General features: G+C 42.2%; 2 protein-coding genes across 26 annotated transcripts in view; one reads left to right on the top strand and one right to left on the bottom strand.

Annotated features, from left to right (window-relative positions):
* The window catches only part of LOC108175891 (serine/threonine-protein kinase MARK2), a 657,969-nt gene that overhangs the window by 153,616 nt on the left and 477,665 nt on the right, over positions 1–26,688 (top strand). The gene's annotated exons all lie outside the window — the stretch shown is intronic.
* The window catches only part of SIPA1L1 (signal induced proliferation associated 1 like 1), a 429,087-nt gene that overhangs the window by 71,935 nt on the left and 330,464 nt on the right, over positions 1–26,688 (bottom strand). For all 20 annotated transcript variants that reach the window (XM_051826282.2, XM_051826275.2, XM_051826274.2 and 17 more), the window contains 2 exons: positions 13,077–13,180; positions 7,731–7,888 (listed from right to left, as the gene is read on the bottom strand). In XM_051826282.2, the coding sequence (XP_051682242.1) occupies positions 7,731–7,888; positions 13,077–13,180 (262 nt within the window). The remainder of the gene's footprint in view (positions 1–7,730; positions 7,889–13,076; positions 13,181–26,688) is intronic.

The following is a 26,688-nucleotide window of genomic DNA, read 5'->3' as shown; positions in this document are numbered from 1 at the left end:
AGGGGGTGTTGCACAAGTTCATAAAAACCGTGTATCATGCAAAAACTATGCATGGATTTCAAAAAAGTTCTGCATCAAAATAAACTCTTTTAATCCATTTTTCCCCATGAACTTTTTCAAGTGGCTATGTCCTTAATTCATATTTAGATTATTTACGATACCTGATACAATGTGAATGTTGTGCAAGTAGCTAATAAACTATACTGCATTACTTAGGGGAAAATGACCAGGAAAATACTCTGCACATGTTTAGCACAGATGCTGAACCCATGGATATGGGCCCATGGCACACGGCAATGCTCCAGAGACCCCTAAACAAAGCCTCAATGGGCCAAAGGGCCAAGAATAAGACACCTGAACTTTGGAGGCAAGATGGAAACAGCAATCAGCAATGAACCTCAGCTCAAAAATTTAAGGGAAAGTGACAGTTAAAACCTCAAAAAGGGAGAGGGCAGTTTCCCCTTCTTGGTGCCTGGATCAGATTGGCAGCCTGGGGAGCTTTCCAAGGAAGCAGAGCAGAGCTGGGCAAAGGACTGGAAGGTATCAGTGGCAGAACAAACATGTGCCAAGCATTGGATTGGGGGACAGTGGACTTCTAATTGGTGTTCACTTGCCAACCACAGCGGGGCACCCACCACACACCTGGCTCTGAGCTGCAGCTGAGCGACTGACCCGGCGTCCGGCAGGGACTCTGCTGGTTTGAGTCCCATGCTGGGGAAGGGCAGGGTGTGACCGGCAACACTGAGCAAAGGCGCCCGGTCTTGTCCTGGGTGGCCATGGGAGTTTCCCAGAAAAAAGCAAAGCAGGAATTCACCAGATGAAGGCGGGGCAGGGTGGTGATGAGAGGAAGCATTCCCGCCCCAATGCAACATGTGTGTTCCGGGGAGATGAGGCGGGGTGGGGGAAAGATCCGCAGAGGAGCCAGCAGAGGTCAAAACTAAGGGACCCCATGCAGTAGGCTTTGCTGCAGGGCCTGAACCCTACATTTTTTAAAAAAATTAACATATCTTTTCATTCTATTTTTCACAAACTTCACAAAATAATTCTGACAGGCAGAAAGAGAGGGCATGCATGTACTTCCATGCCCTGGTTCACTCCCCTAATGTCTCTAATGACCCCTGGCCAGGAAACGGAAACTCAGTCCAGGTCTCCTGTGTGCATGCCAGGAGCCAGTTACTTGAGCCATCATCACCGCACCCCACCGTCAGAGGGAAGGAAGCTGGGTCAGGAGCCTGAGCTGGGAATCCAACCCAGACCCGCAGATAGCCGCTGGAGGGATTAACAGGTTTCTGTCCTGGAAGGTCAGCTGCAGCTCCTGTGGAGCGTTTTTCGTTCCCGGTGTTCAGCTGTCGCATTTGGTGGGCAGTCAAGGAGCCAAAATGCTGACTCTTGGTCAGACTGCCCAGAGAACCATAAGCACTGCTCCAGGCGGGCATTCTGAAAACAAAGTCCCAGAGAAACAAGGGCTGTTTCAGGAGGAGAAAGGAAGGCAGTGCATCCACACCCGCCTGCACAGACCCTCACAGCTTCGGCCAGCTGTCAGCTCTCCTGGGCTTCACTTCCCAAGGAGCAGCCCTGACCTCAGGCATCCCGGCCCCCACTCGGCCCTCTACAGACCAGTAATCTGAAAAATAACTGAGCTCTTCTTTGGGGATCAATATTTATCGACTTGTGCTAACTGCCACCAGCAAAGTGGTCTTTACCATGGGAAAAATCTCAGCTGTCTTGGCCGAGAGGGATGCTGGTGAATTCTAGCTTGGAACAGACATTCTGGAACAAATTTCTACTGCTTGACCCACATGTTGATTCGTTTTTTCCTTCTCGAAGCTTGCAGATTCCTTAAGGGAAGAGAGGAGGACGGACGTGGACATTTGCTGGGCACTTGTCATGCTCCCTGCCCACGCCTGCCACTTTACTTGCAGGGTTTTAAGGAGATGTCAAGCAGCCCTGTACACAAAAGGAATTTAAGATCCAAGAGGTTCAACGCTAAGAGCTTTTCGCTCATCATACAGACTCCTTTCAACATTCATTACATTTTAACCACTGAATATGGAAACCTCTGTGAGGAGTAACATCTATTTCTAACTTCCTGAACACACCTACTGTCCACAAGTCAACATCTGTTTTGAGGACTCAGGGTCATAACTAAATCTACTTATTAATATTCCATTTTTAAAAATTTTTTTGACAGGCAGAGTGGACAGTGAGAGAGAGAGACAGAGAGAAAGGTCTTCCTTTGCCGTTGGTTCACCCCCCAATGGCTGCTACGGATGGCACACCGCGCTGATCCCAAGGCAGGAGCCAGGTGCTTCTCCTGGTCTCCCATGGGGTACAGGGCCCAAGGACTTGGGCCATCCTCCACTGCACTCCCAGGCCACAGCTGAGAGCTGGCCTGGAAGAGGGGCAACCGGGACAGAATCCGGCACCCCGACCGGGACTAGAACCCAGGGTGCTGGCGCCACAGGCGGAGTATTAGCCTAGTGAGCCGTGGCGCCAGGAAATATTCCAGTTATTTATTTATTTATTTTTTTGACAGGCAGAGTGGACAGTGAGAGAGAGAGAGAGAGAGAGAAAGGTCTTCCTTTGCCGTTGGTACACCCTCCAATGGCTGCCACAGCCGGCGTGCTGCGGCCGGCACAACACGCTGATCCAAAGCCAGGTGCCAGGTGCTTCTCCTGGTCTCCCATGCGGGTGCAGGGCCCAAGCACTTGGGCCATCCTCCACTGCACTCCCTGGCCACAGCAGAGAGCTGGCCTGGAAGAGGGGCAACCGGGACTAGAACCCAGTGTGCTGGCGCCGCAAGGTGGAGGATTAGCCTATTGAGCCGCGGCGCCGGCCAAATATTCCAGTTTTAAGGTTAATACTAAGGGGCCAGTGACGGCATCCCATATGGGCGCCAGTTCACATCCTGGCTGCTCCACTTCCCATCCAGCTCTCTGCTATGGCCTTGGAAAGCAGTAGAAGATGGCCCAGATCCTTGGGCACTGCACCTGCGTGGGAGACCCAGAGAAAGCTCCTGGTTCCTGGCTTCGGATCGGCCCCTGCTCTTGCTGTTGCAGCCATCCAGGGAGTGAACTAGCAAATGGAAGAACTCTCTCTCTCTATGCTTCTGTGCCTTTCAAATAAATAAAGAATTCTTTAGAAAAAAGTTAATACTAATACTTTAATTTCATCAAATAGTTAGTTGATTCCAATTTTTAAAGATGTCCTAAGACTTTCTCTATAGTCTGTTTAAATTAAGACTCAAATAAGGTCTACACATTGCAAACAACTTATTTTTTTTCTTTATTTTACAGATTCCATTTTATTTCCATTATTCTTTTATTTCTTGCAATTTATTTGTTGAAGAAATTTGACTGTCATATAGAGTTGTCCAAAGTCCATTGACTATAAGCATATTCCGCTGTAATTTCATGTAAATTTGTCTGTCCAGAGATCTGAAAAGATTCATGTTTAATTTGGGGGGGAGAAGGAGCAAGATTAATTCATAGGTGAGGTTGCATCCTTCCAGTACAGAGGAAACTTTTACCTCTTTTTATAATACTTATACAGCCTTTGATGACCAAAGTCCATATCCACTGACTCATTCATTGTTGGAAAATGGTGATGTTCTACACGTGATTTTACAAAGTGGAGCCCTTGGGTGAGTGAGGCCTATTTGGTTTTTTACTTCCAAACCAAATGACCTCAGACTGCTTTGCCTGTAACATTTGTATCTTTGATGTGAACAGTTTTTCTGCATCTCCGCAATCAGCAAACATAAATCAATATTTTCAGTGCATGCATGTCCTTAACAGCCCAGTCATCTTTTTGATTGGCTGCTTCTAATCTGCTCTATCAACTTGGACCAGACTATTAGGCTCGCTGCAAGGAGACAGATAAAATAACAGAGATCAGAGGGCTCCTTTATCAGTTACAGGCTGAGCTTCAGTTCACAGGCTTCGTGACTGATGTCCGAGTTCCTGGCTACATCATGCCTACCCAAGATTAACTGACTCCTGAAACCAGCTTAAAATAAGTCAGCTTTTTTTTTTTTTTTTTTTTTTTTAAGTTAACTTTCTGGTCTCCAGGTACAACATCCCATTCCTGAAGGCCCTTGTCTTGCACTGCAGGGACTTTCTTTGTTCTCCTATTACAGTCCAAGGTCTAGAATAACGCCTTGTGCACATATAAGTGCTGGATAAAGAAGCAGTGGAAAAACAACCACCACTTCCAAGTGTGTCTGGTGACACTGGACACGTTCCCAGAACTCCACTCACACAGGGTCACCGGAAGGCCCAGCATTCCGGGGGCCTCCACTGCCGTTCTCCTCCCTACCTGAGCAGCCTCCTCACTGCAACCTCACCATCCTTCCTGTCCCTCTGTTTCTGCACATCTCTGACCATTGCTGCGACTGCTTCTCTAGTGCCCTTTGATTTCCGTCCATCTGTGTCTGAAACACAGTCTCATTCTCTCAGTTAAATATCCTCATAACAGCAGTGGTGCTGACCCCACACTTAGCTACATTACAATGGCAAGGTGTTTCTTTGAGAAAATGGTATTTCTACTTCCCAGGTTAAGGCATCATGCAGGAGTATGTAAATCAATATGCAAGTGTTTACGGTGGAGAAAAGCCAGGAGCAACAGGTTTTAAATGACAAAATTATTTGAATTTCTCTAGCTATATTACTTAGGGATAAAGTTAAATTAGATAAATTGGTATATTTTTGAGTTTTTCCTGTCGCTCCCCCTCTTCGCGGAGGAACGACACAGGACCCTGCGCTGTTCTTTTGTCTGCTCGGCCCTCCCCGGGTTTGCTGCTGGTTCTTCCCGGGTTGGCTGCCGTCCTTCCACCTCCGTGGAAGGGCGGTTCCCCCTGCCACTTTCCCCACTTCCGCGGGGGAGTGGCACACTGCCGGCCGGCTCTCTCGGGGGCTGCTCAGATGTTATCCGGATGTTCCCCTTAGATGTTCCTGGTGCATGTCATCTCTCTCCTCCTTTATAGTCCTCTTCCACCAATCCCAACTCTGCTACCCACACGCCGAGCACGCTGCTCTCCTCTAATCAGGAGCAAGATCAGCTCCTGCAGCTCAGTCAATCAAATTGGCCGAAGGCGGCTGTGTAGAAGTTGTTTACTCCTCTCCATATTGTGGGAGAGCAGATGCATAGAGTAAGTCTTAATTCCAGTAACTTAGTCTAGTCCGAGTTGCTCCCCACATTTTCCACCAAAGCACCTCTAACAAAAGAAGCCTATAAATTCCTATACCCAGTTGGGTTAGAGAGTGGCTGTGACATGGAAAATTCCCTGAAGACATGTTTTTATTTTAATTTTGATATTCAGTTTTGGTCCTGCTTCATAACACTTACTTTTGGTCCTGCTTCATAACACTTACTTTCATGAGAATCTAGGTTCTTCCTCTCCTCCCGTCCCAACACTAAGGCCCGAGAGAAGTGCCCTATTTATTCTATACCTTCCAACACTTCCTGATATCACCTCACACCAAAAGGAACATGCCTGGCTCATTTGAAAAGGAAGTAGAGACGTTAATGACATCTAAAGTTAACAAGGATAAGGTTACAACTTTATAACCTCTTGTGATTTTTTTTCAGTGGAGTTGCAAACCAGTACGTTCTACTGCATTCACAAAAAGCCCAACTCCATGGTTTATAGGCAGCATGTTGGGCATTCAAACAAGTTGGCAACTGGGAGACTCCAGGCCCATCCATCCCTAGGCAGGGATGCTCAGGGTTCTGCTCCCAGCAAAGACTTCCAGTGTCACAAGTGGGGTTAAAAAGATGGGCTCTCCAGGCAACAGAAGAAAACAGAGAGAGACAGCAAACATGATTTTCAGGGAGTGTGTGTTAAAAGTAAAAGAGCAAAGCACTGGAGGTGGCCTCCTGCCTTCCTTGGAAATTTGCTTAGACCGGTGCTGTCTTAAGGGTGGCTGCTGGCCACATGTGGCTACTGAGCACTGAAATGTGGTCACTGTGATCCAGGAATATTACATTATATTACATTTTAATTAATATAAATTGTAAAAACTAGTACTCAATTCAGTTACTCAAAAACTTCTTAGAAGCATGTTTGGAACAATCTAGGCATATATATCTACTTATTCAACTGTGTATTTTATGAACTCTGAATACAGATCAAGTACTCCCAATGAAAATTTAGCATATTGTTGTAAGTCTAAAATGTATTATAGGTTCAGGTTTAATGGCAATAACTTTCCACTTTTAAAAATTACATGTTGAAATGATAATATTTAGAAATATTGGATAAATAAAATACTGGGTCAAAAATATAAGGTTAAAATTCATTTCATTAATTTACTATGCTTTAAAAATCTGGCTATAAGAATACTTAGAATTAATGCGGCTTGCATTATATTTCTATGAAACGGTATTGATTTAGACAAAGACTTGAAAAGAAGAAACCTTGTTTAAAAGAAACTGCATGGTTCTCTGTGTCCCAAACTTCCTAATGCCCTTTCAAAAGGGCTTTAGCTTTCTATCTGCAAAGCAGCATGAAATCCTTTGCATGAATCCTGAGCCCTAAATGCAACAGTGATCCACCCCAGTTATTGTCGAGTGTTCTGTGCTCATTCTTTCATTCTATGGCTAACCAAAACAGCTTTCAGAGACTGTCTCTTTGGTAAGAGGCTTCCGATCAAGGTCGCATCAGGGTTTCCAGTCCCTGAGTCAAGGCAACCAAGACCTGTCTGGCCGTGAGTGTCACATGGCTCCTGAGAAGCTCTGGAACAGGTCCTGAATCAGCAGCCAGGACTGCAATGGCACGGTCTTCGTGGCAGGGCACAGAGGTGGCTCAGTGGCAAGGCCCACAGGTACGGTTTACAGTCAGACTGCATGGATTCCAGTTTAACTCTGCCCAGCGCCGGACAGCTGAGCTCTGGCAAATGACCTGGCCTCCGAGCACTTAAATACTTTTGTCTGTGAAGGGGGATAAAGACCTCTCTCTAGGTTTGATTTTATTTTACTTTATTTTTACTTACTTAGTTTTTAATCTCATAGGTTTTAGACATTAAATGAGGTAGCATCTACAGATCTCAGAAACCAGCTGTCATTCTGTATAGCCCACATTCTGTGCAGTAGCTCGCTATGTTAGTCAAAAATGAACACCTAACGTAAACCAAGCTCAACATCTTACAAAAGCTGGAACACCCTTCCACATCTGGACAGGACAACCACACGGGCTGGCATCCTCCGACAGTCCCCAGCCCTGCCAGTGCTGGACGGGAGCCTGCAGACAGAGGCCTGAATTCCAGTACTCATTACTCGGTCACAACTGACACTGGAACAATTGCAGTCGATGCTTAATAAGGCACAGAAATGCTTCTGAGATTACATCAGAGTAGACCAAGATAGTCCTAAGATAGGGTCTGGGCTTCTTTGAACAATATTTTTTTTAAAAAAGAACTTATCCATTTATTACGATTATTTTTCTCTGATATTTCCATGCCAAAATAAGACTATAATTAGCAGTATGAGTAATTAGTCAGTTGACGACCAGATGGCATGGATGAAGGACAACACCTAAGGAGGAAGTGCAAATGGAAACAGCAGGTGTCTAACCAACAGGTCTGGGGAATGGCAACGCCATCAGGTTCTGCCAGCCACATGCACAATTTAAAGACAAAAGTAGATAGAAATGGATTTTCCATGGCCACTTCAGAAAGTAGAGCTGCACAGGGCCTCTCTGCAACAATCAGCCAATGTCTACCTGGACACACCTGTAACAGACGCTGTCAGTGCAGGGGTTATGAGCCCTGACGATGACGAAGACGTGCTGAAAGTGGGATCGGATGTTCTTCGGGCTGAATGGCTGTGCTCCCGGCTCTTGGAAAACTATTGTTACGATATCATTTCCAATGTGCCGCTTCCGTAAGAGCTACAAGAAAAAATAAGCAACCCACAGAGATGATGATGCTCCGTGTTTTCCTCCCCAATTCCCTTATGTAACTATATGCAAAACATTCATTTCTAATTAGTACACATCGGGGTAAGTAATCTATGCAGTTATTATCAATATTTGAGCCAGTCTTATCATTTCCCCCAAGGAAGAAAATGGAAATGAGAATTCTGAAATTTGCATACAAGATATAGCCATTCAAGTAGATCTACCCAATATCTGGCATATTATGCCAAGTTTCAGCATCTCTAAATCCTCAGTTTCCATAACAACAGTTTTGTTCCATTTTTATATAAGAAAGGAATTTGCCGTGGGGAGGAATTTTAGAGATGAGAAAGGCTGAGGTAATTACAACACAATTTATGTTCTGGTTTAATTGGCTTCATTTGAAGCAAATGTGGCGAATGTGTTTTCTGATACTTTCTGTGTCATAAGCTGGAATGTGCAAATTAATAACATTCCACAATGCTGGAACACTTTAAAAGCAGGTTAAATTTCAAGTTTAAACTGTTTCTTTAATTACAGTGAAAGCTGCTTAAGACCAACTTTTGCTGTACATAAAATGGTGTTTTGGATGGGCGGCTTTCAAAATCAGGTATCCCTCTGCCCCCTGAACACCTGAGGCCAGTGCCATTTCAGGGAGGCGTTTGATAGGTAGTTTAATTCAACAGTGAAAAGAAACCTGAAGACAATTTCCACTTCTCATACTTATTCTAAGGTGCAGAAATTACACACTGGTGAAAATCAATGATTTGGTATCGGTTGCCAGCTGTGAGAAACGACATCCTTACAGATCAGGGTTGAGAACTGGGAGTTACACTGTTGACGAAATGTACTTTTAACCTCAGGAATCTGAAAGCATCCCAAACTATATTCTAATGCAGCATTTATTTCATTTCAAAACATAATATATAACCAAGAGAACATACAAAAAATTTAAGATTCTTCCTCAGCACTTGGGATCTAAGGCATACCATGAACAAATACAATTTGTCTATGCATTACAATATTCCTGCACAGATGTCATTGCCTCTTCTTTTGTGTGCAATGTCATTCTTTCTTTAAATTATGCCCTGATATGTAAAATTAATGTCCTACTAAAGGACGACTCAAGTTGAAATACATCCATTTGGGGCCGGCTTTGTGGCACAGCAGGTTAAGTCACTGCCTATAGAGCCAGCATCCTCTAAGGGCACCAGTTCATGTCTGGCTGCCTCAGCTTCTGCTAATGTGCTTGAGAAACCAGTTGAAGAATGGGCCCTGCGCCCATATGGGAGACTCAGAAGCAGCTCCTGGCTTTAGCCTGGCACAGCCCTGGTTGCTGTGGTCATTTAGGAAGTGAGTTGGTGGATGCAAGATCTCTCTCTCTCTCTCTCTCCCTCCCTCCCTCTGTAATTCTGCCTTTCAAATAAATAAAATTCTGCCTTTTAAATAAAAATCTAAAGTTAAAAAATATATCCAAATCTAAAGTTAAAAAATACAGCCATATATAGCTCTCATGATACATATAATGAAAGATAATATTTATATCAAAGCACGCCCGCTCTTTCTACTTTTTCCAAGCACAAAGTAACCTAAATTGAAGAAAACAAATTCTTTAGCTAGAGGATGAAATGTCTTAATACCAGAGAGAATGAATTTCTTAACATGATAGTACTTCAAAAAGTTTGTGGAAATGCAATTAAAATATAAGCTTATTTGTTAAGTCAACAACAGGAGTCACTGTGCACTTACTCCTCATGTAGGATCTCTGTCCTTAATGTGCTATACATTGTGATTTAATGCTATATCTAGTACTCAAACAGTATTTTTCACTTTGTGTTTCTATGTGGGTGCAAACTATTGAAACCTAAACTGATCTTCTGTATATAAAGAGAATTGAAAATGAATCTTGATGTGAATGGAAGGGGAGAGGGAGTGGGAGAGGGGAGGATTGCTGGTGGGAGGGAAGTTATGGGGGGGGGGGAAGCCATTGTAATCCATAAGCTGTACTTTGGAAATTTATATTCATTAAATAAAAGTTAAAAAAAGAAAAAAATAATAAAATATAAGCTTATTTGTGGTGCAAAAAATTTAAGTCCATCACTGTTTTTCGTAACATACACTTCCATGAACTTTCCACAGACCTCTCACATATGGATGGACTTTCCACAGACCTCTCACATATGGATGAACTTTCCAAAGACCTCTCACATATGGATGGACTTTCCACAGACCTCTCACATATGGATGGACTTTCCACAGACCCCTCACATATGGATGGACTTTCCACAGACCTCTCACATATGGATGGTACCAACTACTTTCTCACTCTTCTAAGTGACCAAAATATTTTTGCCTTGATCTGACATCAAAATTAAATAATTTCACTATCCACTTATATGCTAACTCACTCTGCCCAGTACTTCAACTCCTTTAGTTAGAAATTGGGGCCGGCACCGTGGCTCACTTGGTTAATCTTCCGCCTGTGGCGCCGGCATTCCATATGGGCGCCGGGTTCTAGTCCCGGTTGCTCCTCTTCCAGTCCAGCTCTCTGCTGTGGCCCAGGAAGGCAGTGGAGGATGGCCCAAGTGCTTGGGCTCCTGCCCTCACATGGGAGACCAGGAAGAAGCACCTGGCTCCTGGCTTCGGATCGGTGCAGCTCCGGCTGTAGCGGTCATTTGGGGGGAGAACCAATGGAAGGAAGACCTTTCTCTCTCTCTCTCTCTCTCTCTCACTGCCTAACACTATCTGTCAAATAAAGGAAAAAATAAAGAAAGAAACAACTGGGGGCTGGTGTCATGGTATGGCGGGTTTAGCCGCCTCCTTCAGCACTGGCATCCCATGTGGGCAGGAGTTCTAGTCTCACTTTTGATTCAGCTCCCTGCTGATGCATCTGGGAGGGCAGAGGCTGATGGGTCAGTGCCTGGGCCCCTGCACCCACTTAGGAGACCCAAAGGAAGCTCCTGGCTCCGGCCCAGCCCAGGCCTGACTGTTGTAGCCATTTGGGGAGTAAGCCAGTGGATCAAAGACCTCTCTCTCTCTCTCTCTCTTGCTCTCATTCTGCCTTTAAAATAAATAAAATAAATCTTTAAAAAAATTAAAAACAACTGATCTTTTTTAAAAAGATTTATTTTATTTATTTTAAAGGCAGAGTAACTCAGAGAGAGAAGTCTTCCATCCACTGGTTCCCTCCCCAAATGGCCTAAAGGGCTGGAGCTGGGTCAATCTGAAGCCAGGAGGCGGGAGCTTCTTCCAGGTCTCCCACGTGGGTGCAGGGGCCCAAGGATCTGGGCCATCTTCTACTGCTTTCCCAGGCCACAGGAGAGAGCTAGATGGGAAGTGCAGCAGCCAGGACTCTAACCAATGCCCATATGGGATGCCGGCACTGCAGGTGGCAGCTTTACTTGCTATGCCACAGCACGGGCCCCACAACTGTTCTTATTATTGGGGTGGGCATGTGGCACAGTGGGTCAAGCCCCTGCTATGACACTGGCATCCCGTATCAGAGTGCTGCTTCCAGTCCTGGCTGCTCCACTTCTGGTAATACTAATGGACCTGGGAATGAGAGGAAGACAGCCCAAGTGCTTGAGAAAGCTCCTGGCTTTGCCCTGGCCTAGCCCTGGCTACATGGGCACTTGGAAGCAGATGGAAGATCTCTCTTTTGCTTTTTCAAAAAATAAATGCTTTTAAAAGCCAGTTATTGGTCTCATTGCATTTTTTTACCCTCACAAATCTCTTCTGAGTGATCAGGTAGAATAAGCCTTTATCTGTACTGTAACATCATTCATTAAAAACATTTTGTCTACTGACTGGTCTGAAAAAGAAGTCTAATAATCTCAGCATGGTACATTTCTCTCAGAGAACCTTAGAATTTGCAAAAGAAGTTGTCAGCAAAGTCTGGATTGGGAAGCTTGTCTGGAAACAGGTTTAATTTGGGATGTACAGTCTATTCACTGCTGGGCTTCCTATTTTTGACTGCTTTGGTAATCATGAAAGGCACAATTTTATACCTAGATTTGATCAAATCTAGAGTGGTGAGGTGTTAGGTTAGACCAGTGTTAGGTTAAATTCTGTGAAAAGAGGATGTAATTCATTCTGTGGCCGGGCCTGTTGAGTTAGCATAGTAACTGGGAATAACAAAAACTTATATCCCTTTTTTAAGGTCATAAGTATAACTGGCCTGATCATGTTTCTAAGGGCCTTTGATGGAGAGTCTGTTAGACTTCAGTTTGGCATCATTTATTTTGAAATATTTTTTAAAAGAAAGATATTTATTTGGAAGGCAGAACAACAGGGAGGAAAGTATAGAGAAGTCTTCCATTCATGCCCCAAATGGCTGTAACATTCAAGTCTGGACCAAGTTGAAGCCAGGGACTCCATCCTGGTCTTCTACACTTCTCAGGTGCATCAGCAGGAAGCTGGATCAGAAGCAGAGTAGCCCAGCCTTGAACTGGCACTCTGATCTGGGATGCCAGTGTTACATGGTGGCTTAACCCACTGCACCACAATGCAACCCCCTTGCAGTATATTTTAAAAACAATAACCACCATTTATTCTCTAAAATAATATTGCCAATTCCAATTTGGTAACAAGTGTGTTGCATTTTACTGCTTCACTTACATTTTAGCAGTCTTTTTTTTACCTTTTTAAGAGAAATTCTGTGTATGACATACACATTTGCATTGTTATGTATGTTCCTTATCATTTCCTGATGAACATGTGAAGAAAGAATAACATTCTGAGATTTTGCTGATCCTCCGTTCCCCATGAGAACGTGAAGTCTCCTATGAAGCCCTCCTAAAGAAACACCAGTTCTTCCCAGCTCTGTGCACGGCCTCCTGAGATGGCACTGCTCCCACACCTGCACACTGTCTGCAGCCCTGCAGAGTCATCTCATCACCATAGCTTCAACCTGTTCCCTTCAGATTCCAGGATTTCTCTCCGTGGGTGAAAAGCAAATGATTAATGCACAAAGCTATCCAGCTGGTTGTTAACCTAGAATTTGTGTCTGTTCATTTGTTTGCGGCTCATTTACTATGACTTACTTCCACAAAGAACAAAGCTTCCTGCTGCTGTGACAGGTGCAACACTACATTTTGGTTTAAGATTTTACAAACTTGCCACTTAAGATTTCTTGGGGACGTGAATCAAGGGTGAAAACACAGAGAGCACATGGATCTCTTACCTGTTGCTTGTTGTTGGGTGTGTACGGCAGCATGGTAGAGACATGGAACATAATCTCATAGTCTTTGTATGTTGTGTACAGAGAATGGGTTCCAGTGGAGTCAGCTACGGTTAAAAAAAATAGTGAAGAGATGACTCTAAGAATGGAAAAAGTAATTCATTCAAGAGTGACATATACCTCAAAATTTACTAAAGGAAATCATTCAGGATGAAAAGACTCTAGACAACATGTACTACAGACGGTTTGTGACCGGGTTTTTGGCAACAGATCCCCTCTGACAGCTTAGTGAAGCCTATGGATCAATCCCTTCCCAGAATCATCTCTGTAAATGCATAAAGTAAAATATGTAAAATTTAAAAAGAAATTCATTATGCTGAAAAATACAATTACCGTAATTTTAAAATATGATACATATAAGACTTATATAGTAAGATTTGACACTAGTCCAATATCAACTATACATTTGAAGGCATAATGAATACAGCAATATTTAGAGGTACCTGCCATAATATTAGGGAATGAAAATATATGTGCTTTCTATTAGCCAAAAACAAACAAACAAAAAATAGAGCTTACATTACTGTGGTTTCTTGCCTCTATTTACAATTGCTAAAGTTCAATCTGGGGTCAGTAAAAATAAAAATCAAATTATTTCACATTCAAATTCCAGATCCCTGAATTCTGTTCACAGACATTAAGTTAAAAACATTTTCTAATACTCCCAATACCAGCAAGAGTTGTTTGGTTGTTAACAGGTAGATAATTTAACTAGAATGTGACACTGAAGACAAAAGTATTATAGCAATGTCCAAAAAAATTTCTACAACTTAAGTGTGTGGGGTGCTCCCATCTTTCTGAAGGAAAAGACAACCTCCACTGCCTTCATTATTAACAAAGTCTCAGAATTAATGTGCCCACAAGTACCTAGAAATTGCAGAAGAGAATTATTAAATGTTCAACTAGAAGGGAACATTTGTTTAAACTCAAAGAACCTATCCAAAAATCAACAGAAAAGAATTCATTCTGGGTGAACGCAAGCCTCCACCAGCTGTTTCTTTGAGGATCCGAGCAGTCTGCTGCCTTTTAGAGACTGAGGCTGTTAGACAGCTTCGGGCAGATTTCAAGGATATTAGTGTTCAAAACTGATTATGCACAGTGTCTACCAGCTTAAAAGGCAGATCCCCAGACCCCATGCCCCCGAAATACCAGGCAGTGGGTGTGGGGCCCTGCCAGGATGCTATTTTTAACACTGCCTTCCAGGTAATTCCTGTGCAGAAGCTCCACTGCCCTTCAGCCCTGCTCCAAGGACAGATGACAGCCGTGGGCAGCGACAGCTGTGTCAGGATGTTGCAGAGCCCTGATCAGGTCCCGCTCCAAGAACAGACCTACAACTGTGGTATGCACACAGCCATGTCAAGGTGTGCTACAGCCCTGAGATTCAAGCTTGAGTTTGTCAGATCTTACTTTTGAGACCATCATAAAATGAAAAGGTTTTAAAAAGATGAAAAATAGAACAAAACAAAGACCACATTTCAGGAATTGCAAGGATATGTACCAACATATAACTATCCAAGAGTAAGATCTCAATATTTATGACCACCACAAAAACTGCATACTACTACAATAAAGTACTAACTGAACTATTTCAGACAAGTCTTGAGTATGAAGAACTTATCTATTGTTAAGGGCCCCTGCTATAAATATCTGTTGAACTGATTAGTACATTTAAAACTTTAACGTGAATGTGTCAGCCTTGACATGTACTCACATATGTATCAAGTCGATTTTAAGCAAACTTAATGAACTAGAAAAAAGATTGTCATTCAACACTCATTTATTACATTTTTCTTTATCTGTCTGTGTAATGCTAAAAGGATTACTGCCACAGAGGGAAGCTGACCTGGAGACAGCCCTGAAGCCCACTTGCCTTTCTACTGCTAGCCCTTTTTTTTTTTTTTTTTTTTTAAGATTTTATTTTATTTATTTGAGAGGTAGAGTTACAGTGAGAGGGAGATAAAGAGAGAAAGGTCTTCTTTCCGTTAGTTCACTCCCCAAATGGCCACAGCGGCCAGAACTGTGTCAGTCCGAAGCCAGGAGCCAGGTGCTTCTTCCTGGTCTCCCGTGCAGGTGTGAGGCCCACGGACTTGGGCCATCTTCTACTGCTTTCTCAGGCCATAGCAGAGAGCTGGAGTGGAAGAGGGGCAGCCGACACTAGAACTGGCGCCCATATGGGATGTCGGCACTGCAAGTGGTGGATTAACCTACTGTGCCACAGAGCTGGCCCCTACTGCTAGCCCTTTCTCTCTTTCCTTCTTGCATCCCTTAATTTATAGACTGAATGCTTCTTCTGGAGGGAACTTTGGAAATCTGTTTTTCTTTCTAATATTTATTTATTTGACAAACACAGTTATAGAGAGAAAAGGAGAGACAGATCTTCCACCTGCTGGTTCACTCCCCAAATGGCTGCAATTGCCAGGGCTGGACCAGGACAAAGCCAGGAGTCTGGAGCTTCACTGGGGTTTCTCACATGGGAACAGGGCCCCAAGCACTTGGGTCATCTTCTGTTGCTTTTCTGGGCACATTAGCAGAGAGCTGGATGGGAAGTGGAACAGACACAAACAGGTGCCCACAGGGATGCTAGTTTCGCAGGTGGTAGCTTAACCTGCTATGTATACCACAACGCCAGCCCCAGACAATCTCAGAGTTTTGAAAATAATTTTCAAAATCTGGAAGCAGTCTGAAAGTTTTAGAGATGGAACTAGGGTCAAAAGAATGAAAATTTTCTTCTGAGAGGAGAATTCTAAAATCTTGAAGTCAGTGTATACATAATACAGTTGCTAAACTTTACCAGGAAGAACAGAAAAGGAGTGTCTGCTGTTATTTTCCATGGAATAAAGCAGCCAATGTTCTTATCCTTACATTTTTAGTGACCATGAATCTCTAGAGTGACAATCAAGAGAATGAAGGAAAAAAGCTTTTGAATCTTGCTGAGGAGCATGGACACTGAGTAGTCATTAAGGCAAGGGATGCAACGATGATGCCACTTCACATTTGATGGAGCTCTAACACTTGAAAAGCAAATCCAAGCACTTGTGTAGTCATCCTGACAACGAGATACCCTGCTCCAAATCATGCTGCCAGTGGGTACCACACACCCTTTGGCTAAGTCAGAGAAAGCGAACCTTCCAATATTCAGACTAGATGCTAAGAAGAAGATGGGACAGAACAGGTAAATAACTAGCCTATGCAGGGCACCTGGTTTGCAGCAAAGATGCATGAGGTCATGGCTACCTCAACAAGAAATGGGCCGTTGGCATCAATAAATAAGCAGCCAGACCCACACTACCTCCTTACACTGGACAGATAAGCAAGAACTGGTGTTAGCAAACCAAGCAACCATACTGACCACTGACTAATCTGTGCTTGACTGTGATAGTCAAAACACATCCCTGGGAGGAGACGCTGTGTTAGAACATGCTATCCCACTTATGCCTATGCAACCAAAGACTCACCCTGAACAGAAGGGCCCTCTCTTCAGTAAAGGGTGCTGCCAGCTGAAAAAGTCTGATAAATGCTCAGGTGACAAGAACCTGGACGCCCTGCACCTCACTCCTGTCCCTCATAACTGAGAAATGATATGGGTATTGTCCTCAGCTGCTCTGAGAAGGTACGGATAAGTAATATCTTTTTTAAAGATTTATTTATTTATTAGAAAGTCAGAGTTAGAGAGAGGAGAGGGAGAGAGAGGTCCTCCATCCACTGTTTTACTCCCCAGTTGGCCACAATGGCCGGAGCTGTGCCGATCCAAAGCCAAGAGCCAGGAGTTTCCTCCGGTTCTCCCACGTGGGTGCAGGGGCCCAAGGACTTGGAGCATCCTCCACTGCTTTTCCAGGCCATAGCAGAGAGCTGGATCGGAAGTGGATCAGCCGGGACTTGAACTGGAACACCCATATGGGATGCTGGCACTGCAGGCAGTGGCTTTATCCACTATGCCTCAGCACCAGCCCCAAGCATAAGTAATATCTTACATTAAACATTTTAATTAAACATGACAGGAACACGTGCATAAGTTGCAGGTACAGATGATGTCACAGTCAACCTGGACTTCTCTTTTGGCTCATTCTTTTGTTTTTAGGTAGTCTGAAGTCTGGTCTAGATGAATTTGAATCAGGAAAAAGTAACTGAACTTTCATATAATTATTTTCTGGTCACTAAAAGGTATTTCTGAGTTAAGAAAAATTGTATGAAGGACAACAATCATATGCGATGTGACTTTTGGAAAGTTCTTAGCTTTAAATATCTATGAACTCAAGGAGAAAAGTAATCTCAATTAATCAAATGCATACAGACTAAAAAGCGTCAACAGAATGAAGGCTTGCTTAAACATGGTCTATTATGTCCTCACTATTATACAACATATTAAGTTCAAGACAAAAGCACAGATAAATTGTGAGTCTGATTCATAAGAATAGTTTGAAATGTCACAATCAGTCAGATGCATGGAAGAACATTATGCTAGAGTCAAAGACAGATAGATCTCAGATCTACACAACCTAGCCTCAAGGTCTGGAAGGTAGAACTCAGTGCTCAGAAGCCAGGCAAAGGCTACACAATTCACTTCTAGAACACTTGCATGTGTTCAGGACAAGGCCCACTTCACATCTGTGATACTATTCCATTTGCTCACTGATGAGGTATTTGGGGAAGTCAAGAATTCCACCTGCTCTGGCATCTACAATATTTACTAATACTTTGTCAATGTATCTTTAGCCATGGTGTGGATGAAGATGAGATGATGAAGAGGCTGTAGTCCTACCTTTGCTATAACTTCCTACTATGCTAATTCAAGGGATGTATGATTGTACACAGGGATGTACCTGGGGCTCAAGGCTTCTCAAAACTACTACCACATTGAGAGGAAAGGAGTCAGTGTGGGACCAAAGTTTAGGAGTCAGGCACTACTTTACACCTACTGCTCCCACTGCAAGACACCTGGAATTACCTGGATTCCCAGCCTGCAGGCACTGGCATTCTGAACTTGAAAGCCAACAGCATCGTTTGCTATATGGCCACTTCAAGTCACTTCACTTGTCTGCAATATTCTCACCATTGTAAGAATAAAGTGAAATAATGGATATTAAAGTGCTAGTCTATAAAATGTGCCCAGTAAATTTGTTGGTTAGAATTCAGAATCTTGCACAATAAAGATAGAAGATGTCAAGTTTTCTTAAAATCTTTTCTTCACTCATCAGTCTCTAGAACTCTTGAATTACCTTTCACATGTGCAAAACATGTGCACAATGTTAATTTTGTCCTTTTCCTACCAAAGCTCAAATATTCCACATAAAGAAGGTCTTTAGCTCTTTGAAGACCCTGAATCTCAGCTGACTTCACAACACTGCTAAAAAAACAAAAACACACACAGAGAGGCAATGAACACGAATACTCTAGCAAAGGAACGAAGGCCAGGGTTTGAAGGACTGCTCTACGAACGGCTTCAGTCACCTGTGTGCTGCCTTAGCAAACAAGACTTAGCTGGGAAATAATTTCCCAAGTAAAAACCTACATTCACAGCCCAGGTTGAGAGTGGGATCCAGCGTTCAAAAACAAACTGCTTGGTGGGAAGTTTATTTTTGTATTTATTGTAGTGTGAGGGAAAGGTAATTAATTAGGGGTTATGTCACACAAATAAGGAAACAAGAAGAAGGGAAGAAAAACAATCTACTACTGAAAGTTTCTTCATTGCACAACTGTTCCAGCTGATGACATACTTATTTGAAGCTTGTTTGCTTTGAGTCCTTATTTCTGAGATGAGGAAATGGACTTAGTGTAGGTAACGGGAAAAGGAAGCTGGAGTTGGAGAGTTCCATCAATCTCTCCCTTCCTGAGCTTCTCCCTCCTTTACAGAAGTACGAATAACTACTTATGATAATCCAATATCAAAGTAGAGCTGTCTCATGAGAAAGCTTAGCCCAAGGGCTTCAAAGAGTAGAAGACAACCAAAAAGCCCCACTCGGGGCTTCACTGTTAATATTAAGAAGCCAGTTCTATACAATGGGGACAACTAACCCAGCTGGGTTTGTAGGGATTAAATGAGACAGCAAATACATGAACATCAGCGGGGGATGGGGCAGGCATTTGGCATAGTAGTTAAGACACCCGAGTCCCACACTGGAATGCCTGGCTCTGATTCTTGGCTGTGGCTTCCTTATTCCAGCTTCCAGCCTATGCAGACCCTGGAAGGCAGCAGGTGATAGCTCCAGCAGATGTGGATTGAGTTTCCAGCTCCTGGCTCCAGGCCCAACTCAAACCAGCTGTTGGAGGCATTTCAGGAGTGAACTAACAGATGGGGTATGCTCTCTCTGCCTCTCAAATGAAAAAGTGGGGTATGTGGGCACTGTGGGCTCACTCTGGGTAGTTGGTTCACCTTGGTGGGGGAAGGGAGGGTGAGGCTGTGATCACACCAGCTGATGCAATCATTCCCCTCCCTCTGTTGATGCTAACTTGGGTGTCAGTCTGGACTACTGCCCCATCCCTGAGCACTGTCCAGAGCTCCTGGCCCTACCCAGTACATACCTCTGAATACCCATAATGGCATATTTCAAGGAAAAAAACCCTCAGGATAAAATTAACAAGTATTTCTAGAGATGTCTAAAAATACAGAAATACAACAAGGAAGACAATATGATTCCCTATTCACTATCAGAAAGTGAAGTTCAAGAGATTGATGAAATGCCTGAAAAGAAATTCAAAAGAATGATCATAAGATAACTCAAGGGCCGGCGCCACGGCTCACTAGACTAATCCTCCACCTGCGGTGCCTGCACCCCGGGGTTCTAGTCCCGGTTGAGGCGCTGGATTCTGTCCCTGTTGCTCCTCTTCCAGGCCAGCTCTCTGCTGTAGCCTGGGAAGGCAGTGGAGGATGGCTCAGGTCCTTGGGCCCTGCACCTGCATGGGAGACCAGGAGGAAGCACCTGGCTCCTGGCTTTAGATTGGTGCAGAGCGCTGGCTGTAGCAGCCATTTGGGGAGTGAACCAATGGAAGGAAGACCTTTCTCTCTCTCTCTAACAACTCTGCCTGTCCAAAAAAAAGAAAAAAAAAATATAACTCAAAAACACAGAGAAGCAAACACATGAGTTAAAGAAATCCATACATGACATGGATGAGAAATTCTGCCAGGAGACAGACACTGAACAGAAATCAAACTGAAATATTAGAGATGAAGAATTCAATATGTCAAATAAAAAAACACAGTGGAAAGCTGTAACAACAGATTCAGTTGTTGAATATCAAAGCTAGGAGACAAATCTTTGGAAATTCTTCAGTCAGACAAAATAAAAAAAGGAGAAGGAAAGAGAAAGAGTAGAAGAGGAAGAAAAAGAACGAATTAGAGAAGTTGAAAATAGTGTTTGAGATTCATGGGATCCTATCAGATGACCAAACGCGGTGTCTTAGGAGTTACTGACGGTTTGCAAAGACAGAATGACAGAATGGATTGGAAGGCCTCTTCAGTGAAACAGGAGCAGAAACCTTCCCTGATTGGCTGGGTTGGAAAAAATCTTCAGCATGACACTTTACACTCAAAAAGTAAAACATAAAGAATAGATCCTAAAATGTGATAGTAAATATAAATGCACCCAAGGCTAGGGCACCTGGCTATTTAAAACAAACGCCAATGGATCTAAAGAGAGATAGAGGCTCCAGTAATAGAGGAGACTTCAACACCTCACTTTCATCAAGGGACAGATTGATGAAAAACCAACCAAGAAACAACAGAGCTAATTTATACCATGGACCAAATGGACCTAATTGATATCTACAGAACATTGTATCCCATAGCTGCAGAACACACCTTCTTTCCATCAGTGCATGGAACTTTCTCTAGAATAGACCATATGTAGGCCATAAAACAAGTCTCAAAAAATTAAAAAAACTGAAATCATACAATGTATCTTTTTTCTGACTGCAATGAATGAATCTAGAAATTAACAACCTAAAAAACTCCAGAAAATACAGGAACACATGGAGACTAACACGCTCCTGCACGAACCGTGGGTCACAGATGAAATCAAGAGAAATTTAAAAACTCCCAAAAATGAAGATGACAACTCAGCGAATCAAAACTTACATAGCAAAAGCAGTGTTAAGAGGAGAGTTTATAGCAATAAGTACCTACATTAAGAAATTGGAAAGGCATCAAAATAAATGATCCAACAATGTATCTCAAGGACCTAGAAAAACAAGAACAAACCAAACTCAAAATTAGGAGGAAGAAAGCACTAACAAAAATTAGAGAAGAAATAAACAAAACTGAAACAAAAAAAAAAAAGTGACACAAAAGATCAGTGAAATAAAGAGCTGTGGTCTTGAAAAATTAAACAAAATTCATACACTATTGGCCCAACTAGTAGAAAAAGGACCTTAATTAATAATAGCAAAAATGAAAAAGGAAATGTTATAACAGATACCACAAAATTCAAGAATTCCTACAGCTATATGCCATCAAACTAGAAAATCTAGAAAAACAGACTGATTTCTGGACACATAAAATTTACCAAATTTACCAAAATTGAGTGATGAAGACACAGAAAACCTAAATAGACCAATAATAAAGACAGATATTGAAACAGTAATAAAGACCCTCCCCAAAAAGAAAAGCCCAGGACCAGATGGCTTCTCTGCTAAATGCTACCAAACTTTTAAAGAACTAATTCCAATTCTCCTCAGACCATTCAAAACACTGAAAGGGAGAGAATCCTCACAAAATCCTTCAATAAGGCCATTAGGATCTTAATTCTAAAAGTAGAAAAAGATTCAACAAAGAAACAGAACTATAGACCAATATCCCTGATGGACATAGATACAAAAATTCTCAATATATTAGGTGATCAAATTTTACAACATATCAAAAAGATCATTCAATTGGACCAAGTGTGATTTTTCTCTGGTATGCAGGGTTGGTTCAACATATTCAAGTCAATAAATGTGATATACTGCATTAACAAATTGAAGAATAAATCATGATTAAAATACAACATCTTTTCATGATAAAAATTTTAAGCAAATCAGGTGTGGAAGGAACATACCTCAACACAATCAAGGCAATATATGAGAAACCCGCTGCCAGCATCATATAGAATGGGGAAGCATTTTCAGTAAGATACAGAATCAGATAAGGATGCTCACTTTCACCATTGCTATTTAATATAGTCATGGAAGTTTAGCCTGAGTCATTAGGCAAGAAATAGAAATCAAAGGGATCCCAAAGGGAAAGGAAGAAGTCAAATTATCCCTGTCTGAAGATGATAGTATCCTATATACAGGGTAACCAAGAGACTACACTAGGAGATTACTGGAAATAATGAGAGTTTAGCAAAGCTGCAGGATATAAATCAATATACAAAAATCAATAGCCTTTGAATAAATACACAAACAATACCATGGCTGAGAAAGAACTTATAAAATCAGTCTCATTCACAATAGCTATAAAATAAAACTAAATAACTTGGGATAAATTTAATCAAGGATGTGAATGATCTCTACAATGAAAACTATAAAACATTAAGCATAGAAACAGAACACACACACACACACGCGCGAAAAAATCTTCCACGTTCATGGATTGGAAGAATTCGTATAATCAAAATGGCCCACACTACCCAATGTAAATTTATAGGTTTAATGCAATCCCAATCAAAATACCAAAGATGTTCTTCTAAGACCTGGAAAACAAGGACCCTAAAGCTCATACGAAATCACAGGAGACCCTGAATAGCTAAAGCAATCCCAAACAATAAAAATAAAGCTGGAGACAACACAATGCCAGTTTTCAAGACATATTACAGGGCAGCTATAATCAAAACAGCCGATACTGGCACACAGACAGACATGTGGACCATTGGAACACGTGAGAGACCCTGGAACTTAATCCACACATGTACAATGAACTCATCTCTGATAAACAAGCTGAAAATCACTCCCTGGAGAAAAGAAAAGATTCTTCAACAAATGGTGTTGATCTCCGTATGCAGATGTATGAAACAAGATCCCCATCTTGCACCTTATGAAACATCAACTCACAAGGGATCAAGGATTTAAATTACTAGAGGAAAACATAGGGGAAATACTGCAAGACACTGGCATAGGCAAAGACTTCTTGGAGAAGACCCCAGAAGCCCAGGCAATGAAGGCAAAAATAGACAAATGGAATTACATCAAACTAAGAAGCTTCTGTAAAGCAAAGATAATGACAAAGCAAAGAGGCAACCAATAGAATGGGAGAAAATATTTGCAAACTATACATTTCATAAAGAATTAATATCCAGGATATACAAGGAGCTCAAGAAATTCAATAAAAATAAAACAATCTACTAAAGAAGTGGGCAAAGGACATGAACAGGCATATTTCAAAGAATGAAATACAAATGGCCAGCAGACACATGAAAAGATGCTCAGGATCACAAGCCATCAGGGAGCTGCAAATAAAATCATCACCCTAGTCAGAATGGCTATTATCTAAAAATTGAAAAATAATAAATGTTGGTAAGGATGTGGAAAAAAAGGTACCCTAGAACACTGTTGGTAGGAATGTAAACTAGTACAACCACTGTGGAAGACAGAATGGAAAATTCTCAGAAATCTGAAATAGATGTATCATATGACCCAGCCATCCCACTCCTGGGAATACACCCAAAGGAAATTAAATCAGCATATGAAAGTTATCTGTACCCCCATGTTTACAGCAGCACAATTCAAAATAGCTAAGATATTGACTCAACCCAAATGACTATCAACTGATGACTAGACAAAGAAACTGTGGTATATACACATGATGGAATAGTACTCAGTCACAAAACAGAATGAAATCCTTTCTAAAAAAAAAAAAAAAAAAAATGGGTGCAATCAGAGACCATTATGCTTAGTGAAATAAGCCAGTCTCAAAAAGACAAATATCCTGGATTTGTGGTATCTAATATACAGAGTACAAAAAATGTTGTGTATATGAGCAAAATTGACATTATTTATTTTATTATTTTTCATAGTTCTTGAGGAACAGTGATTTTTCTACTTACTATCTATTGAATTCTTAGTGTACAGTTAAGCTTGTGATTATAAACTAAATTGAAACTATGTCATTGTAACAATTAAAGGAAAAATAAGAAAGGAAGGAGACACAAGTGGAGAAGGGAGGGTAGGGTGGGAAGCATCATTAAGCCCCTTAAGTCTGTATACGTGATATATATGAAATTTGTTCCCTTTATGTAAATAAAGAATAAAAAACAAATGAAGTATTCACAACATTCAATATTTAATAAAGTCATAAATAAAAAGAAGTAAAACATAAGCCAAAGCACAAGAAAATGCATTAAAAAATAGAAACCCAAAAAAACAGGATGATGGAAGCAGCAGATGAGGACTTCAAAGCATCTGCTATAAAGATGTTCAGAGTTTAAAGGGAATCATGAACAAATGAAAAGAGAACACGAGACATAAAAGATTAGTAAACACAACTTCTGGCCACGCAAATAACATTATCTTAAATAGCAATTTCATTAGATAGGATTAACAGAATAAGGCAATATGGAAGACAAAGAACATAATGAAGCTGAAGACATATTTGTGTTGTATCTGTTTTCCCCACCAAGGGAGACAAAGAGCAAGTGAGAAGGGGGAGGGGAAGTGGGAGAAAGAGAGAAGAGAGAAGAGAGAGAGATAAAGATAGAGAATTATTTTCCACCTGCTGGTTCACAACTCAAATTCCCACAAAAGCAGCTAGGGCTAAGCAAGGAATCCAAAATTCCTTCCTGGTCTCCCAAGGTCCAAGCACTTGAGCCGTCACCTGCTGCCTCCCAGGATGCAGTAGATGGGAAGCTGGCCAAGAAGCAGAGCAGCCAGGACTTGATCCAGCACTCATATATGGAACCCAGTGTTCCAAATGGCAGCTTAACCTGCTACACCACAATGCCCACCCCATACAGACATCTTAATAGGGATTACCCAAAGTGAAGGACAGAGACAAAGATTGAAACCTGGCCCCACCCCTCAAAAAAAAGAACTCAGACTCTTCACCTGTGGTACCCTGGTGAGTGATGTGGTCTATCTGTGGTTGGAGAGTCAGAAGGAAGTAAGGCAGAATAGAAGAAAAAAAAAAGTAAATAATGGTAAGTTATTTTAGTTTGACGGGAGCTACAAATGAAGTCACATCTACTGTGGGGATGATACTTTAGGAACAATTGTTCTAGAAAGTTTCTTATTTATTATTTTTTAAAGATTTATTTCTTTATTTGAAAGGCAGAGTTACAGAGAGACAGAGACAGAGCGAGCTTCCATCTGTTGGTTCACTCCCCAAATGGCCACATGGCAAGGGCTGGGCCACGCTGAAGCCAGGAGTCAGGAGTTTCATCCTGGTCTCCCATGCAGATACAGGGGTCCAAGTACTTAGGCCATCTTCCACTGCTTTCCCACGCCATTAGCACAGAGCTAGATCAGAAGAAGAGCAGTTGGGACTTGAACTGGTTCCCATGTGGGATGCGGGAGCCACATCAAATCACTGGCCCCAAAAGCTTTTTCTTTTTAGAGGTTATATTGAAAGAAAGTTTCTTGGTGCAAAATAAAGTTAGTTAAAATGTGGAGACAATGTTGCAGCGCACAGCAAAGGCCTTATCTCTGGGTGGCCACAGCCAGAAAGAGGCTGCTGGAATAGTGAACAGGCCTGCCGTCAACTGTTTCTTGAGTTTCTGTGACAAGGCCAATGGACTCCTCTAGTTTTTGCCCCTATTCTCTTGGGTATAAAGAGATAACACCTTTCAACTCTTCATTCATCCATCCACTTCCAGGCACACGACACCATGAAAGGACAGAAAAGGAACAGATGAATTATCAGGACATGTGCCCCAGGTTAGTTAGGTGGCCAGCACTGCGACACAGTGGGTAAAGCCACCTCTTGTAATGCCAGCATCCCATATAAGCGCCAGTTCAATTTCTGGCTGCTCCACTTCTGATCCTTGCTGATGTACCTGGGAAAGAGGCAGAAGACAGCCTCAGTGCTTGAGCCCCTGAACCAAGTGGGAGACCCAAAAGAGGTTTCTAGCTTTGGTCTGGCCCAGCCCTAGCTGTTGTGGCCATTTGGAGGATGAACCAGTGGATAGAAGATCTCTCTTTCTCTAACTCTACCCTTCAAATAAAATAAATAAATCTTAAAAAAAATAGACAAGACTCAAAAAGTTATACTGCTTATAGAAGAGTGGCTCACTGAAAATGTACCCTTTTCTAAAACAGCGCAGTTAGAGGTAGTTTGCTAATTCTTGTTCATACTTTGCAGTTTTGGGATATTGGGGCAAAATGGGCCCAAAATGCTTTTTGCTTATTCCACTGATTTACCATATGCCATACTGTTTAACCCCATCCTGGCCATATATTTTTCACATTTTCTTCCATCATCAGGAGGTAGCTGGGAAGGTATAAACACACAAGCAACACACTATCTTATCAACTACCAACACTGCTGTTCATTTATAGAATCAGGGGTCTTACTGTACATTCTCCTCTCAGATCCCATCAGTAGTTTTATGTGATGATGATCTACGCAGCAGAACAAATTAGAGTAACAAGA

The sequence above is a fragment of the Oryctolagus cuniculus genome, chromosome 20, assembly GCF_964237555.1.
Source record: "Oryctolagus cuniculus chromosome 20, mOryCun1.1, whole genome shotgun sequence".
Lineage (NCBI taxonomy): Eukaryota > Metazoa > Chordata > Mammalia > Lagomorpha > Leporidae > Oryctolagus > Oryctolagus cuniculus.
This window is presented reverse-complemented; position numbering and strand designations above follow the sequence as displayed.